The 18,404-nt window shown below is 48.9% G+C and overlaps 1 protein-coding gene across 1 annotated transcript in view; it reads right to left on the bottom strand.

Annotated features, from left to right (window-relative positions):
• Positions 1 to 209: 209 nt before the first annotated feature.
• CLPB (ClpB family mitochondrial disaggregase) overlaps positions 210 to 18,404 on the bottom strand; it is an 87,775-nt gene continuing 69,580 nt past the window's right edge. The window contains exons 8-16 of the mRNA XM_088140382.1: positions 15,853 to 15,930; positions 11,917 to 11,972; positions 9,255 to 9,299; positions 8,143 to 8,304; positions 4,485 to 4,641; positions 3,349 to 3,422; positions 2,742 to 2,861; positions 1,416 to 1,520; positions 210 to 984 (exon numbers count right to left, since the gene is read on the bottom strand). Of these exons, the coding sequence (XP_087996508.1) occupies positions 736 to 984; positions 1,416 to 1,520; positions 2,742 to 2,861; positions 3,349 to 3,422; positions 4,485 to 4,641; positions 8,143 to 8,304; positions 9,255 to 9,299; positions 11,917 to 11,972; positions 15,853 to 15,930 (1,046 nt within the window). The 3' untranslated portion in view covers positions 210 to 735. The remainder of the gene's footprint in view (positions 985 to 1,415; positions 1,521 to 2,741; positions 2,862 to 3,348; positions 3,423 to 4,484; positions 4,642 to 8,142; positions 8,305 to 9,254; positions 9,300 to 11,916; positions 11,973 to 15,852; positions 15,931 to 18,404) is intronic.

Consider the following 18,404-nt stretch of genomic DNA (forward strand, 5'->3'; position numbering starts at 1 on the left):
CACAGCTTTGGGTTTCTTCTCTTGCTCCAGGAAGGCAGAATACTCAGGGGTGTTTCTTGAAAGTGAAATCAACTGACGAGCCACTCCACATCCCAGGCTTGGGGATTTCCAGAAGAGGAGCGTGTCACAGGACCAGAAAGCATTGCTCAAAAGCTACCCTTTCATTTGAGATCTTGCTGGACCAAGAGGAACAGGCAGACAGACATCACTTGAGGTGCACGTTGCATTTATTACAATAATTTAAACCTCTCTCTACTGCCGTTGTGGCTGGAAACAACTCCCCTCCTGCCACCCTTCTATTCATAATGGAGAAAAGCATCAGGTGGAGGTCCTTCTGGAGCAAAGAATACACACTCAACCGAGCCAGGCTGCTCGGATGATGGGGCAAGGAATTACCCCACCACCTGAGCCATGACACATACATGGAATTGAGTCTTCCCATGTATTCTCTGTGGAATCACCCAGTTCGGCAACCCGCTTCCTGTGACAAACTAAGGTGACTTTCCTCCCTCTGACCCCCTCCAGATGCTCTGGACTACAACTCCCATACACCCAGGCAGTATCTGGAGGGTGCTAGAGCTACAGAATAACTGCCCTCCGGGCCTCCCTCCAGAGAAAACCGCATTCCCACTGGGCTTCTATGTCTCATGATTGCTTTATTACCAACTGCTTGTTGTGGTCCTGCCCTCGGGCGCCAAGGGCTCAGCGAGAGGATGGCTAAGGGCCACCCCTGTTCTATGAGGGGTAGGAGGCTTCGTCAGGTATCAGGGGGGCTTGGATGTCCAGTTTCCGGCTTTTGCTGTCCTCCAGTATTTCCAGCCGCAGCGTCGGCCCCTTCCGCTGGCCCTCCATGGACAGGGAGGTGTCCTTGGCCTTTAACAGCTGCTTGTCTGAGTCGTCCACCGTGATCCTCAAGGTGCACCCGTGGGGTAGAAGGTCCTGCTCATAGGCCGCAGCAAGCTGGTTCACCACCCGACGCTCGACCTGGCCGTCAAGAGGAAAATCAGGCACTCCAGGCTATAACTTCGGGTGCCAAAGATTGGCAGGGGCTGCGTTTTCTAAAGGAACGGCAGCCAGCAGGACCCAAAATCTTGGATTTCAGAAGAAAACCCAAGCAAAAGGGACCTTGAGCTGCAGTTTCTATTCAGAATCCTATGGGAGGGGGGACTAATTTATGTCTGGGGTGCAGTAGAACCCAGACCGGTAGGACACTGGCAGAATGTCCTTGGGTTTCAATGCAGATTAATTTGAAAGAAGGGTTCTTTTGCTTCTTAACTAACTGCAACTGACACGAAAACTCTGGGGAAAAGTGGGCAATGAGCTCAATGAAAAAAAAAGGAAGAAGGGACAGGGGGCTCCGCTGCCTCCTAGCTCCACTGGCGCATGAAAAGGAAGTGAGGCCCGCCCCAGCTCACCTCATGCTTAATGGAACGGGCCCCGTAGTGCAGGTTGTAGCCGTCGGCCAGCACGTCCATCACCTCCCTGTCCCACACCAGAGTGATGTTGTGCCTCGCCTTGGCCTGCAGGGGGAGGAAGGAGCAGCAGTTACTGAATCTGCCAAGTCTGCCTTCTGAATTGGCAGTTTTCACACTCCCCGAGATCCTCCTCCCTCGTAATCCTAGGTGAAAGACGGGCGCTGCTCTCTCCGTGAGAAGATTCTCCTCACCAAATCTCCTGGATAAGACACACTTCGGCCACATTTTGAGGGGGAGGGACATAGAGGAGCAGTCCAGCCATCCCCACCCTGTGAGACAAAACTTTTATCTGAGTAGACAGAACTGGGCGTTGAAAAGGGGAAGATGCTCACCTACCCAGTGCCCTCCCTCAAAACGACGTTTCCTATGCTTTTCTCTTCTTGACTTCTGAGATCCCTGGCCTTTACAATTTAAACAGTGCTGGAAAGCTGGAGGCAATCTGAAGCTGTTAACGTGGTCTTTTCTTTGTACAGATGTGCAAAACCCATCAGGTCGCAGAAATATTCTGCTTGGCTGCTTTGCTATATTTTCTTTTTCCACACCAAAATGGAGAAAGTTTCCTCCTGGAAGCTTTACCAAATCTCTGCAATGTCTCATTCATTCAGGACTCTTAGATCTGCTTGGTACAGAGTTCCTTAGTCTGCTGAATTTGCTTTTTCTAAAGCTTGCTCTGCAACTTATCTATGGCGAGGCTGCAGCTGGGACCAACCTGAACGGCGGCTGGAGCTGGCCCAGCCCGACCTGCTCACAGGCCTCCTTCCCAAGCTTTAAGGAGAACTGTGGGAGCTTGAAAGGGACCTTCCGCACGCCCAGCTGATGCCTCGTGTCTGTAGAGGGCCAGAGTCATCCGTGATCAGAAAAGGTAACCAGAACCCCGAGAGCCAAGAAGGGAGTGGGGCAGACCCGCTTTTGCAGCCTGGTTACTTTTTCCAATGGCAAGAGCTGGCAGCTCGTTTGCGTTTTACCTTGGAATGACAGGTAAGGCCTCAGGACTGACAAGGTTTGTCTCGGGACATTTTAGGAACCTGGAGAGAGGAACCTTCATTATGAAGGAAGACTTGGGTAGTATTTGCCTTCTCTGACTGAATTTTAAACTAAATTTCCTTATTACATTTCTTTGCCCTTGCCACTTTTCAATACGGCTGTACCTGTGTGTTTCTATCTTGCTCCTGTTTCCTTAGGAAACGTTTTTCGGCACTTTATGAGGAAGAGCACAGAAACAGGAAAAAAGGGAAGCTGACTAGGGGAGACGCTGGCAGTTCTTACCCGCTTGGCCCAGAAACTCAGCTCCTTGTTGACCAGCTGGATCAGCTCCGACTGACAGAAGGGGAGGAAGTAGACAATTTCATTGATCCTCCCGAGGAACTCATCTCTTCGAAAGTGAGCCTGTGGGGAAGCGAAGCACAGAGCCGTGGGGTGGGCTGGCCCAGAGCTGTCCGCTGCACCTTCTCAAAATGACACATTTTGAGGGGGATAAAATCAGATCGTGAGGTGCACCAAAGTACTGCCCTGTTATTTATTAGATCGACAAGGGGCCCTTGTGAAGCTCAGGGGCTCCTGAGATTTCTGCTGGAGGGGTGGGAGCAGCTTTCCTGGCTGGGGAGAGTGTGACCTTCCGAGGGTCGCTAACCTAGCAGGTGAGCAAGCACACCAGCCTGAGTGAAGGGTACAACCGGGGATTCGGGGCGGCTGGGAAAGGGCCACCACGTGTGCTCTGGAGGCAAACGTGCGGACCAACTGCGACAAGGCCTCTGGATCCAGCTGGAGGATATGTTCAAGCAGAGGGTGAAAGAAAACAAACACCCAGCTCCCATTTCTGAAACTCCAGACAGCCCCAAGTTAGGCCGAGGGCTGTAAACAGCACCATCTGTACCTTCAGGATGGGGCGAATCACGTTCTCCTTGAACTGCTTGGAGATGGTTATCTTGTCTGTCACCTGGACATCATCTGAAAGACAAAGCAGCCTCAAACTCAGGGGGTACCCAAAACACAGTTGTGCTTAAGAAACACACAGGGAGCCCTTCCCACTCTGCCTTCTGGAAAAGGCTGGCTGGCTGGCTGGCTGCCTTCCGTGACAGCACTCCCAACGCGCTCCTTTATCAGGGCTGGGAAACCCCTCCACTGCCCGAGAAGAGCGGCCAAGGGCCACCCTGGGTGAGGGGGGCAGGAGGAGCTGCACTACAGCAAAACCTTGGGGAGGCAAAGTCTATTTTTAGCTAACCCAGAGGAGTAAGCGGTTGGGATACATTCAGGCAGCTGCACTTCAACCAACACGGCGTGGGCAGCTAAAAGGGCTCTCATGAAGACCGAGCAGAGATGCCCAACACTTTCTGGGCTGAGAGCCAAGGGGGCAGGTTCTACATCCTGGCAGTCTGGGAGAAGAGGCTGGACAGATGCCTCTCATGGATGGTTGGTTTCCCTGCACACGCAGAGGGCTGGACTTGAGCATCCTCGGGGTCCCTCCCAACTCCACAGTTCTACAACTAGGCCTTGGAGCAGCAGGCCAGAGCACATACTCCCCACCCCCCCCAACTTATCTGATCTGATCAGCATCTAAGTTGAATGATAATTAAAGCATATTTATGTTCCACTTTGGTCACACTTCGCTCTCGCTGATCCTGCTTGCCTTTGCCGGTGCACGCGCGCGCGCTCTATAGATGAGATGTTGCTCCGTGCCAGATTGGCTTATTATGTACTCTTTTAGCTAGACAGTAACCCTGTGAAGGGAACGAGCTTTGGCGCACTTTGTCACAAACCGCTAGCACAAACCCCACAATTGCTAGCCTTGGGTGCCACTAATTCTGTGTGTGGAAAGACGTTGTGGGTGTCACCTGTAAGCAAAAGCTTAGTAATGAAATGGAAGCAGTCCAGCCGAGAGCAGTCTATCTCAGGAGACAAAGAAGAGGGAGAGGAGCGGTCTCAGAGGCTGTCCCCAAAGGACCCCATGAAGTCTCCAGGCACCCTGGGGTCTGGGCAGAGCAAGGAGGTCTGCAGGGAAGGATCAGGTACCCAGCTTTTCAGCAATCCTCTTCCGACTCAGCTCCATGGTCTCTTCCCTCAGCTGCAAAGCGTGCTGGGCAATCTCGTCACTGGCCACATTAGATGTCATGATGAAGATGGCATCTTTGCAGTCGATGGTCTTTCCCTTCCCGTCTGTCAGCCTGCCCTTCACAAGAGAAAGGGACACCCACGTAAGCCCCACTAGGCCGAAGAGAAGCCCCCAGGGCCTCCCCCTAACCCTTCCCTCAACGAGAGACACCGTGGGGGCTGGCTGGGAGGAAGGTCGAGTGGCAAGTGCTGGTCAGAAGAGGAGAGGTCCACCTGGACTCAGTCATTTGTGTGGGACTCGCTTGCAAAGGGGCAGGATTTGGGGTTTTGATTTAATACCCTCTTCCTGGGAGGAGGGAGTCATGCCAAACTCCTGCCACAAAATAAAAACCATCTATTATAGTGAGCCTGTATTTGAGCCACAACCCAACACCTCCTTTCCACTTCACCCTTCCACACTGATTCTCGGTGCCTCAGCTTCTCTCATTAATATTTGGACTGTAAGCTCCACCTTAATTTTATGGACCAGAGAGCATTCTGCTTTGAGGACACTTCCAGCAGAGAAGTCCCTGTTTCAGAAAGACCCTGGACAGCCTGCATCGTAAGGCAGGGCCCACAAGTTCTCAGTTAAGCCAATAGGATGGATATGGTTGGGCCAGGAGTCTTTGTTTGTCTCTCCATTTCAGCAGGCAGTGGCCTTCTGGAGAACATTCCAACCTCTTCTGGATCCTAACTCTTCAACTTACGCTGCTCACGCACTTCCAGGGCTTTTTTCAACAACCCCAATGGCCTCTAGTCCAACCTGTGCAGCAACTATCTTATAACCGCACAAAGGAAGGCTCAGGTCTGGTCTCTACCAAGCCAGGTAGAGACTCCCAGGATTCCCAATCTGCCTGGGCGAAAACCAGGCTCTTCAGGAACCACCCTGTCTAGTGGGCTCTAGAGGGGGTCTGCCCTGTGAAAAGTAAGAGAGGCATGGGTCAAGAGGCAAGCCTTTTCTGACACCGTGGAATTTGTGGCCCCGATCTGGGGATATGCTCGGACTCCTTGAAACAGGACCTGGGTAGGTTTGATGCCTACTTGAAAGAAATGGGGCCAGCCTCTCATCTTGCTGATGACAGCAGAGCTTGCTGCATTGGTGACACCAAAGTGTTTCTTGGAGGACTGTCCATACGTTGAGATGGCCTTCTGTGCTGTCCTGCGTCACTGGGGATAGGGGCAGCATTGAATTTTTGCTCATCATAAATGAAACAAGCCTGTTTAAAGGTCTTCCAGTAACACTCTGGGCTGCAGGGTCTGACCTGGGATCGAAAGACCCCCTACCCAGAATGGAGATGGACGCTGACTCTTGGGGCAAGACAGGAGAGCCCCTGGCCCCTCTGTGGGCACCCAGTTCTCCCCTCTCCTTCCAAGAATGCTAAATTAAGAATCTTTTTAAAATACGGATGGTTTGTAAGGGAGGAGGAGGACGGAGAGGAGCGAGGAAACCAAAGCAGGAGGTCTGCTCCCCCACTCTTTCTAAGTGTCGCCAGGAGCAGTCCTGTCCAGCCGAATGGCACACATTTGTGTCAGGGCTGGGGATTAACATTTCGGTTATTGCTCTGTCAGACCGGCAGTTCAGGAATTGATTTCGCATTTAGCGGCTGCCACCATGATCTATGCAAGAAAAATACCAGTGTTATTAATCCTTAGGAAAAAAACCACAACCCTGAAAAGGCACCACCAAGAACGCAACCATTTTTCCTAACTAAACGCAAAAACTGAGGTTGACAAGGCAGAGGGTGGTGAGGCCCCAAGGAGGCCAGTCGATTCAGGGCTGGGGGGCTGCCTCCCTTGACCCAGCTGGGCGCAGAGGCCGCCTGACACCCAATGACCCAGCTGGGCACATGGCCCCTTCTGATCAGGCTGCAAACCTGCAGCCTCGGCAGCAAAACGAGGTGGGGCACGAGGGCGCTCAAGCTCACAAGCAGGGCAGGTCTGCCTACGGTGCTCTACTGCACCAGAGGAGGAGGGCTGAGACATTCTCCCATGGCAAGCAAGAGCAGCACCAGAGAAGGCAAAGCGGGCAGAGCCTGCCTTCAAGAGCTGCCTTTCCTGGCTTACGAAAGGGCTCTGCCCAAGGAGGCAGTCACTGTAAATTGCAGGGAGTGCGTGAGCCACGTAGCTGGACTCTGCTCCTGCATCCAGCTGGACATTTAGGGAAAGAAGGGTGGAATAAACACGGGTGGATGACACGCGGAAGGCGGCATCGTTTGGATCCCCCCTCAAGCACGGAGACTGAGCAAAATATAACCCCGGTGTCTCTCCTCCTCCTGATGAAAGGCAAATTTCCCCACAGCCTCCTCAGTGCTTGGCTGGAGCAGGGAGGGCACTGGACACGCGGTTTGTAGACCAAGGGCAACAGGAGGATTCAGGGCAAGAGACACCCGGGAGCTCGGAGCCCAGATCAGGAAATCATTTTCAGCATTGTGTCATTAAAAATCTGCTGCTTTCTGCCCCATTCTTCAGTTCGGGAGCTTAACCAGAGGAGTTGCTGCTGTTAACAGGCAGGAGTCCGATGTGCCTGCAGGGACCCCCCCCCCCAATTTTCCACAAGGAAGGCAACGGTATCCCACCTGCCACCCCAGGCTGTGGTCCTGGAGCCCACCCCAAAGTTCTCACCGAATTGTAATTTTTAACCTGACCATATAAAGACAGTACTAAATACTAAACCAATTAAATTAAATTAAACAACCAAATCAAATGTAGCTTCTGACTTGTCTCCCCCTGCTTTTTTATCCTGGTCCCCCCGTTTTGGGGGAGTGACGCCTCCCAGTATGCCACTCAAAGGCCCCCCTCTTTGCCTAAGAAAGGTCACATGGCCCTGAGTTAAGGACCACCCCCCCCCGGAACTCCTTTGCCCCAGCACCAGACTGACAGCAGAAGTGTGCTTGTTCTCATCAGGGGTGTTCAACCCATTCCTTTGCCACCTCAACCGTGGCAAGTGGAGCTCATTCAAAGAGGCAGGCAGGTGGGCAAGAGATTCCCTATGGACAGACTGATGGACCTGTGTCACTAGGAAGATCGCCATGAAACTTGCCCCTCCAGGTGTGGAGGGGCTGCAGGAAGATGTCTGGCAGCCTTCGCCCACCAATCACGTCAGAAGGGTGATTCCACATGGAGAGGCTCCCACAGGGTCAGAAGATCTACAACCCTGGTTTCTGACTGCCTATGGGAAGCGTCTATGGGCCCAGCTCTCTGAACGTTCAATGCAGAACCCCTTAGTGCAGGAAAAGAGGACCCAAACAAGCATCAGGCGTGGGAATGATTTCAGAGGCCAAGCCAGGAAGAGCATTCCCGGTGCTTCCTCTGCAGGTCCAGTGAATGAATGGCAGGCGATCATCCACACCCAGCCTGAACCAATCACCTTTGAAGTCAGTGAGGAGGTAGGGCTGAATCCCACAGATGGAGATTTGTATAAAAAGCTTGTTGGTTTTAACTCTGTACATTACCCAGAGTCACTGCAGTGAGACAGGCAGCCAAAGAATGAATGAATGAATGAATGAATGAATGAATGAATGAATGAATGAATGAATGAATGACCTGGAACCCAGAACGACCCCAAGGAGCCTGATCTTACTTCATCAAACAGCTGCAGCATGATGGTCAGGACGTCTGGGTGGGCCTTGTCCACTTCGTCAAAGAGGACCACGGCGTTGGGGCACTGCTTCAGCTTCTTTGTGAGCTGTCCCCCTTCCTCGTGGCCAATGTAGCCTGGGGGAGAGCCAATAAACTTGGCCACCTGGAAGAGACCACTGGAGTTACATCACCCGCCTGCTGGGGCTCAAAGCAAGGCTGCCCCATGCGAGAGAGGGCACTGCTCCTGAGGTACAACCCGAAGAGGAGTTGGATGCATTTTGAACAGAGAGAATCCAGTCTCACCAGCAATGATACCCATTCTGGGTATTTGACTTTGGGAGTCTGTGCTGAGGAATGTATTCTGCTTCTCAATCCATACGCGGGCTTTTTTGAATCTGGCAAGAGTTGGAGAGAGGCAGGGACCAAGGAAGGGAAGTGCCACCAGGAATACTGGAAGCGCTCTTTTACCCCAGCTTCATATCTGACTATCTAAAGCCTGACCAGGCACATGGCCCACCTATCTTTTCAGGGGCCACATCTTTGCTCTTCCTTTCTTTCAAAATTCGACTTTCTACTTTGGATCTCCATCCTCAGATAGCCTCGATATAGAGAGTAAAGAAGATGACCTTGACAGAGATAGGCCAGTTCTGTTACCAAAGTAACAAGGAGAAAACACGGCTTAAGTCAAAAACCAGCAGAAAGTATATGGAAGTGGCTCAGACAGACACCTCCCTCATTCCCATGGCTATAAGAAGGGGAGGAGGTCCAGCACAATCAGACTTGCAAGATCCTATTATTATAGCTACTTCAATCAAAGTAGTCTTAGCCTTCCTGTGGAGTTGATTCTTGGTCTGGTCTACCTGGTAGGGCTGACATGCTGTCACTTAAGAATCAATAGGATGATAGGAAGAGGGAACCAAGAAATAGCAGCCCTTTTCAGGCAGGGCCTGTTACGCTGAGGCCTAGAAGAACAACGCCAAACCCTTGGGGAGAGTTCAACCTCCGGGGCAGTCAAGGTGAGAGGGGTATCTGGGGTCTCTGCAAGAGGTGGCAACAGGTTGAGAGGGCACCTGGGTGGCGTGGTCTGATAGAAATGGCACCTCCCTTCCTCACCTCGTGTCGTTCCTGAAACTCCGACATGTCCAAGCGGATGAAACCCTGCAGGGGAAAGAAGCAAGGAGAATTAGAGAGTGTTGTTGGAAGTGCTCCTGCCATTTCTTAAGTGGGGGAGCAGCCTCCACACATAGTTTGGAGTGCCATTTCACCCCTTCTGAAGATTAAACAGGGGCTCTATCAACAAGAAGGGCAGTCAAGGCCTGCCTCCTTGAGGGATCCATGACTCATGTCTGCCTACACTAAATATGTAGACTGGCCTTAAGAATGGCCATTGGGGATAGGAACCAATACAGTTCACAAGATTCAGTCCCCTGAAGTTCTGCTAAGCCAACTCCACTGAAATGAAGGGAAGCTGAGCTGGCTCAGGTACCAAAATGTCCTGAGCTTGCCCTACAACCAAGTAGTTTCTAATCATTTGATACAGGTAGTCCTTGTTTAGCGACTGTTTGTAGTCATGACAGAGATGAAAAAGTAACTTTGTGACCAATCCTCACATTTATGACCTCTGAAGGTCTGTAAAGCAAAGGAAAGCTGAAATAAGATTGTAAGCACAGTCAGTTTCACTTAGCGACAGCTTTGCTTAATGACCGAGATGCCAGTCCCAACTGTGGTCGCTAAATGAGGACTACCTGTAGTGTAAAACCCAGTGAGTGCCTGTCTGTTTACTCTGAAGAGAATCAACTCAATGATATTGCCCTTATGAACCCAGTCTGCTGGAATGGTTCAGGTGCTGGACTGCAAACTGGGAAACCATGAGTTTAGTCCTCCCTTAGGTAGAGGCAGGCTGGGTGACTTTCTGGGAGCTAGTCCCACTCTCTCAACCCAACCCATCACACAAGGCTGTTGTTGTGGGGAAAACAGAAGGCGAGAGCATTATGTATCCCACCTTGACTTGTACAAAATTCAGACAGGATATTAAATAAACCTGATGTGAAAGGCTGAGTTCTATCACGGAAAGTGGAAAGTTAGTTGCATTTCTTGCAAACACCTGCCAGGAGTTGCCTTTATTTATTTATTAAATTTGTACGCTGCTCATCTTCCCCAATGGGCAACTCTGGGCGGCTCACAGTCAAAAATCAAAAGCTTATAAACAATTAAAATACCCCATAAATAATTAATACTCAATCCATTAAAACCCCTATAAAATAAACCCTACATCATTAAGTTTACCTTCTTTTTTGGGGATGAAAAAAAAAATAGGAAATTTAAAAGTAATTTGTGAAATAGAACAGCAGAGTATTAAAACTATTTGAATGCTTACAAATATACCAAGAAATATATAATATCCCTCTACAAACAAAAATTTAAATTATGAACAGAATAAAATACAAGCTAGCAAAGGGCTAAATTAAATCCGCAGACGTCTGTGGAAGTGAAATAATGCTTTTGTGGGATGTGTAGGTTATTACTCCTGGGAAAAGTTCTAGTTCACTTGCAAACAGTAGGTTTCCTGGGTTTTTGCCTGCACTAGAATGAAAAGCTCAGCTCGTTTCCTTCTCAGAATTATTGGGTTTTCAGTGTGGCAGTAGGTAAAAACACCAAATCCTCAAGTAACCATCAAAGCTCAGGTCCCCCAATAGACAAGTACCACCCATCTCCTCCTAGCAATAGAATCAGGACTGATGTGACGCTTGAAACCCAGATGGGGGCACCTTGGTCAGAGGCACCTACCTAGATTCCAGGAGTACATGCCAAATCTTCAAGGATAGTTCCTCATATAACATGTTGCATTAATTTAAGCCAGAGGTTAGCAGAGCATAGATTATCACTGCAAGGCTATCTCTATCTAAGCAGGTCTATAACTGGTGCAGCACCCTAAACTGGTAAAAGGTCCATAAAGGGTGTGAGTGCAGATCCTGGCTCTTTAAAAAAGTCAAGGCACTCACCATTTCCCTACCTGCCATCTAATGGCAGTGGTGGGAAGTGAGCAGGTCTTAGAATCACAGAATATACAAGGTGGAGGATACCTTAGAGATCACCTCATCTGCCACCAGACAGTGCGGGAATCCATGACTACTGGCCTGTCTGATGATCTTCAGTAAAGGAGACTCCACCATCTCTGGAGATGGTTTGTTCTAGTGCTGAATAGCCTTGAGGAAATTCTTCCTAATGGTGATCTGAAATCAATTTCTTTTTAATTTAATCCCCCTATTTCTTGTCCTGGCTTCTGGAACAACTCTGAATAGTTTCTGTCCCATCTTCTACCTGACAGCCCTTCAGGGACTTAAAGACAGCCATTGTGTCTTCCTGCAATCTTCTCTTCTCTAGCTTAAACACACTCACACTTCCAACCATTCCTCACAGGGTTTTTCCTTCCAGGCTCTGGCTGATCTTCTGCGTGTGCCCACTCCAGTTCATCAACTTTCTTCCTAAAATGCAGAGCCCTAGGTGCAGTCTGACCAATGCAGTCGAGAGGAATGATGACTTCTCTTAAGCTTGACTCCACACTGCTGTTGATGCAGCCTAGGACTGCATGTGCTTTTTTGCAACTGCGTCGCACCACTAGCTCCCTTGAGCCTCCACGGCCCCCGATCCTATCTGCAAGTCTGCTGCCCAGAATGGTCTCTCCCGTCTACGCTTATGTTTTTGACTCTTCCTATTCAAGGCCTGCACAGCATAACTATCTGGGCTGTTGGTTAATAATGATAAGAGATCTCACCTTCTTGACATCTTTGTGCAGGTACTTGGCAGTCTGCTTGGCCAGCTCAGTTTTACCTGTTCGGGTGGCAAGAGCGAAACAGGAGATCTTAAAGGAGAAAGGCGTCCATAAGTAGAACTATACAGAATAGTTACTGCCCCCAAGGAATGGAGAAGACCAGGGCTGTTGAGCTTGGCAGCCAAGCTGGCCTCTCTGCTCCTCCAGGGTTCACCTACTTCTCAGAGGACTGAGGCCCACGTGGAGCGTGGCTACTGCAAAGGCTTTGCAGACCAGGATGCCTGGAGCGGGAAGGCAAATGCTGCAGGGGGTCCGATGCTGCTGGAGTAGAGTAAGCACTGGCCCCAACCCACTGCTGGAGGGCTTTCTAAAACATCAGATTATTCTAAATCTGTGCCCGAGAGATAGTAATAAACCAGTTCTACGATTGTTATTTATAACTGTTGCGGGGTGGGTCAGAAGTCAATTATTTTTTGTTGTTTTTTCCCCATTTTTTTTCTTTTCTGCACTTTTGCTTTTTACTATTTGCTCTTTTTCTTATTCCTTTTTTCCCTTATTTTCTTCCTTAATATTAGCTTTAGTTAGTTTTTACTGTTCTTTAAAAAAATTTAATACAGTTATTATTAAAAAAAATAAACTGGTTCTACAATTGTTATTGTTAGTGAAAGACTTAATAAGACTGAAAGGGGAAAAAGGATAATACATATGTGTGTGTATATGTGTGTATGTGAGAGACAAAACTAATGCTTATATACAGGGCCAGTACACAGCCCAGTGTCCAAATTCTTCCCATAAAAAATTGTGAGAAGCTGTAATCAGAAGAACTTTCTGCTTTGAACTTCATTTTATAAACTTGGTTAAGGAAGGTGATCTCCCTGCCTAAGGGACAGGCTTTATCAGAAAGTTTGAGGGCTTGGCTCAGCAGAACTGCTTTACAGGATCAGGCCAGGAACGCTGCTTAGAGCAGTGTTTCTCAACCTTAGCAACTTTAAGATGCGTGGACTTCAACTCCCACAATTCCCCAGCCAGCCATGCTGGCTGGGGAATTGTGGGAGTTGAAGTCCACGCATCTTAAAGTTGCTAAGGTTGAGAAACACTGGGTTAGTGTAAGAAGGCCCAGGTCTCCCTACTGCGATGACCTTGATTTTGAGACAAGGAGCATGCTGGGAAACGTGATATTTACATACAACATTGGTCATAAAAGTCTAGGCATGAGGGCAATGAACAATTCAAAATGCGTATTACCAAATAAATCTACGCTGATATGTACCAACAGGCAGGCAGCTCACAAGAGTTGGAGAGCTGTTCCTGGCCAGGTGAGTTCCTGCAGGACGCAGGTATCTGCTGTTCTGGAGGGTGCCCCAAAGGCGAAAGCACCTTCAGGATTTATTTACTATTTATTGATCATGAGGGCTTTTATGTTGCTTTAGTTATTTGACTCTAAGCAGCCTACATGCAACTATGTACAAATATGTAATAATACAATCATTCAGAAAAAACCCAGGAATGATCAATCTATCAGAAATATATTGTGTCAGCCCCAAAGGGGAACATCAGGGCAAAGATTTTTCTCTTGATACTTCTCTGACGCTACCGTTTTTCCAGCACCTTCAAAAGCCACCCTAGCTTTTAGGCCAGTGTTTCCCAACCCTTGCAATGTTAAGAGGTGTGGACTTCAACTCCTAGAAAAGGATGCTGGCTGGGGAATTCTGGGAGTTGAAGTCCACACCTCTTAACACTGCAAGTGTTGGGAAACACTGGCCTAGGCCCCTGTCCACCCTGGGCACCAGCTATCTAAATTGCTGGGATTCTTCCTTGCCAGGCCCCTCTTAAACTCAGTTCCCAAGCTCAGAAAATGATTCAGTTTACACCCAAGCCACAACACAGCAGTGAACTAAACACAACTCAGAAGGCAGTTTTCAAAGCCAGGGAACTAGAATTCAGAGTTGCTTGTTCATTTTCATTTTTGCTATTTTTGTTAGTCCACTTCTCAAGTCCAGTCTCCTCTCCCCAGACCTAAAATCCTCTGCAGAGAGCAGGATGGTTGTAACTATAGTGTATCCATCCAGACACAACATTATTTGGCACAAATAGAGTTTCTGGATTTGGTTTGCTGGCTGGGTGCAAACCATGCATTATCACCTGAAACATGAGTTAAGCTTCCTCATTTAATGGACTGTCTGAACAGAGCCAAAGGCAACTTCTCCATATAACCCTAAAATGTAATTTAGCACACGAACAAACAGAAAGGAGACTTGTAAAGCACCCCTTCTCTCTCCTCCTTTGACAGAGAGCCCTAGAGCTGGAAGGAGCTCTTGGAGACATCCAGTCCAGCCCTTTCCTTTGCTCAGTGCAGGAATCCACTTGTTGACTTGGGGCTTTAACTGTTCTCTTCAAAGGAGGCCCTGCAGGAGGAGAGCCATGTCAGCCCACAGTGGCACCTTTTCTGAGTAACACGTTTTACTAAAAGGCACAAGCTTCCTCAGATGCAGTCAAACTGCTCTGTGCCTCTGTGAAGCGAGCTGCAGCTCCCAAAAGCTTTCGCCTTCTTATAAAACGGGTTACTCGGAAAAGGGGCTCCCAGACTCCTTCTGACGTTTCGTCCTCTTCAAAATGTCTCAGACCCAACGCCGAGGGAATGGTGGTGAGGGAAAAGAAGCACACACTGGAACTGACTTTCACCCAGTAACGGGGTGAAATGGACAAGAAGGCAGTTCTGGGAGGACAGGAGCCGGCGGAGTGGCCCTTCCGCTCTGCCTCTTCCTTCGATGCAATCAGGTGTCCTCGTCCACCCCCTCCTACGTACACACAAGCAGACACACATACACACAGAGACACACACTGTCAGAAGCAGCCAGTGAGTGGCAATGTTCTACTAGGTATGGGAAGTGTGTGTGTGTGTGTGTGTGTGAGAGAGAGAGAGAGAGAGCGAGCGTGCAAGCGAACGGAAGAGAAAAGGCGTCTGCAAACCACCCACTGAATTTGCCTGTCACCCTAAGAGAGGCTCTAACGAAAAGGCCACATTGCTGGGTTGGATTCTGAGGAGAGAGCTGCCAAGGTGAGACTGTCATCTTTCCTTGGATAATGAAGGAAAGGTGGCATTTGACTGTAATTAAATCATAAAAACCAGGCATTCCTGCTCTGATCTGTGGGTACATTTATAAATGCCTGCCCTGGCCCACGAATGTAAGCTAAAGGGTAACGGAGCCCCAGGACAGAAAGGGTCAGGGTGACACCTTGTTCTTTCCCTTCATTTTTTTAAAAACGTAGGCAAGAAGATTCCTCTTGAGCCATCTGAGTTCCCAGTTCTTGCTAGAGACTCAGGCATGTCCTTACAGCAGCTGCAAGGAACACAAACTTTCTTCTTGCTTATCGTGAACAGATTTCAGATATGAATCTGGCAGTGCAGAACTAAAGTGTACAAAGCAATGCCAAGACTTTTAAACACTTTTCAAACTGAAACTGAACGATGATCATTAAAAGCAGGTAATAGTAGCAGTACTAGCTCTTGGACAATTTCCCCATCGGCATGTTGAATTGGAACGACTACTATCATGAAGCCTTTGCATCCCGCCACAAGTGGCTCCACGGGATCCAGATCCAGCGATTCCTACTGCCTGGTGGCTAACGGGTTCCATGTAAACGGACCGCACGCCTACCTCTGACTCGGGCCGAGAACCTTTCGGCCACCTGGCGCCTTCCCGTTCTGGGAACGGGGGACATTCACTCCCATAATTCTCCAACTAGCCTGGACAAGGGAGGTGAAGTTCAGCACACGTGGAGGGCATCAAACTGAGGAAGGATTGCAGAAGGGCGTTTGAAACCTTAGTGGCATCTTTTCCTTAATTTTTCCCATTTATCCCTCTGAAGCACAATACAGAAGAAGCCACAGACAGCTGCAAAGGGCCTCCTCACTCTGGAGAAGGAAAGCAACGTTACCTATTCCTGATGACCCCAGGAAGAGGAAGACCAGTGGATGTTCCTCATCATACCATCCATTTTCCTTTCTCCGGATGGCTGCAATGGAAACAAAAACAAAGAGAGGGGTTATATATCTGGGCACATAAAAAAGGGAATGGCATATAAATCAATGACACAACAGCAAGTATAATTATCACTAAGTATACACTATGTTTTACTGCTCTCTGCCCACTCAAAGCCTCACTGCCATTAGAGCTACCTAATTTGATTAGCCAGCAAGGCCCCCAGAGGTACCTAATCAGGTTAGCATGGATTTGGAAAGCTGCCCAGAGCAGATTTCGGATCAAGTTTTCCAGGATGTGCACTTAGGGTTGCCAGGGAAACAGAGCAGGAGGATGGAGGCTGAATGAACCAGAAAGGGACTCGAAGGGTGGACTGGGAGGGGAAAAGGGGGAGGGAGATTCGGGAGGCTGAAGAGCCCTCCAGTCTGCAAGCAGCACCTTTGTTTACGAAGGGCTGGCAAGGAGAGGCTCGCAACTTCCTTTATGCTAGCGGGAAGGCAGGCAGACTTGCTTTCAAGGTCACGTAACAGACTAGCATGTGGGTGTCATCAATACGGGTGGATGCCAAGAAGACGCCAGGCCCACCACAGAGAGTCCTATTTTGCAGAGCAGCTGGGGATGATGAGGACTGAAGTCTGGGATACCAAGGAGAGAGCGGCCTGGGGGAGGCTGCAGCAGCCGGTGGGGCTGACCCCTTATCTGTGAGTCTGCTGCTTCCAAAGCATTGCAGGAGGAGACCTGTGTTGATCTGTGGCAGCCAAAAATCAGGAGGAGTCTGGTAGCTCCTGAAACAGATTCTTACAAGCACAAGAAAACACAGGGTAATGCTGCTAACATGGAACGCAAACCTGCTACAAACTCGGATGCCTACTTTGCCCCCACATCGATACCAACAGCACCATCACAGGCCCCAACAACTTCACACACAAGATTAGATGCTCTTCCTCTAAGGAGATATCATCTGCCAGCAACACCCCTCTGGACACTACAGAAGACAAATGGGACAACTTTGAGCAAAACGATGAATGGACGTAAGTTCGACATCAGAATTCAAAAGAAGGACAAAGTAAGAACAGAGCATTTCAACCTCCCAAGACACTCTACTGCAGATAAAGTAATAATTTTGGGATAAATGATGACGACCACGACGATTTATTAAATGTATGTGCTGGCTCACTCCCAGCGACTCTGGGAAACATTAGCAGTACCATGGAGCGAAAGGTTGCCAAACTCACAAACTATGGAGTCCTTGGGGTTCTCTGAGCTTGGTTGTTTTCTTGCAAGCGTTTCGTTACCCCGCTAGGTAACATCTTCAGTATACCTGGCAGGGTAACGAAATGTTTGCAAGAAAACAATCAAGCTCAGAGGACCCCAAGGACTCCACAGTTCAACCCTGAGCTACACATATTCGCTTCTATTGAAACTCACAAACATCCAAATGTTTCAGGCTATATCAGAAGGCCTGGACCAACAGAATGGCTTTTTAACACATGATTGTTAGTTGATAATGTACTCTTAACGTGTCTCCCATGGAACCTGCATCTGCATAACCAACATGTTCACAAAAGCTTCTGCCTTTTAATATAATTGGTTAGTCTGGAAAGGCGCTCCCAGGCTCCTCTAATTCTGCTTCCAGGGTTTATCCTGCATTTCAGACCGAGCTATGTGTTCTGCCCGATGCTTATGTACAATTTCTGCTTCATTTCTTGGTCAAAACCGACAACGATCAGCCCAACTCAAGTCTGGAACAAATTTCATGCCCCCTTCTCTCTCCTCCCCCAATTCCCCGGTTCCCATTAGAAGGTATACTTACCACAAAGTGACTTTTCAGGGCCATTCCAGCATGGCAGAGCCATCTCCTGAATACGCCGGCCCACCTCCTGACCATGACACCACACGTCCTGGAAAATGTTCAAGAAGTAGTTTTCAGTCAGGAGGGGCCAACCACCATTTTGGTAGGCATTGCAGCATATTCAGGGGACAACTTCGACATGCCAAAATCAACCAGAAAAGTCACCACGCTATACAGAAAAGGCTTTTATAAATTGGACCTAAGGAAAGCCCAACTATTTTCTCCCTGGGCACAGAGGGTCGGTTTTAATAAAGACAGTAAAAAAGGGCAGTCCTGAGACCACACAGCCTACCCATACTCAAATGACCAGATTTTAACCCAGAGACAGTGCTCTACCAGGTCTGTTTCTGTTCTGTAATGTGTTCTGCCAGTGCAGCCTTCTGCATCTGGGCTTCTTCAGATGTGGACTGCAGCTCCTGTCAGCCCCATCCAGATGGGAGGCTGAAGAATGGAACTGAAGCTAAGACATTTGGGAAGGCTTGAAGCTTGGGGAAGGATTCACTACAGTATTATCATCAACTTTCCTTCACTGTTGTTTCCACCATAAATGCCTCAAAGCTGAAGTGGACATTTTGGCTTATTTTTTTCCATAACGCAACTTGGACATGGGCAATGCTAAATGTATGTGCAAGAAAACATTTCAAGACACACTTCCT

Source organism: Python bivittatus, unplaced genomic scaffold (assembly GCF_059951505.1).
Source record: "Python bivittatus isolate LINGU-HERP-01145 unplaced genomic scaffold, Pbiv_v1 ctg000340_np1212, whole genome shotgun sequence".
NCBI lineage: Eukaryota > Metazoa > Chordata > Lepidosauria > Squamata > Pythonidae > Python > Python bivittatus.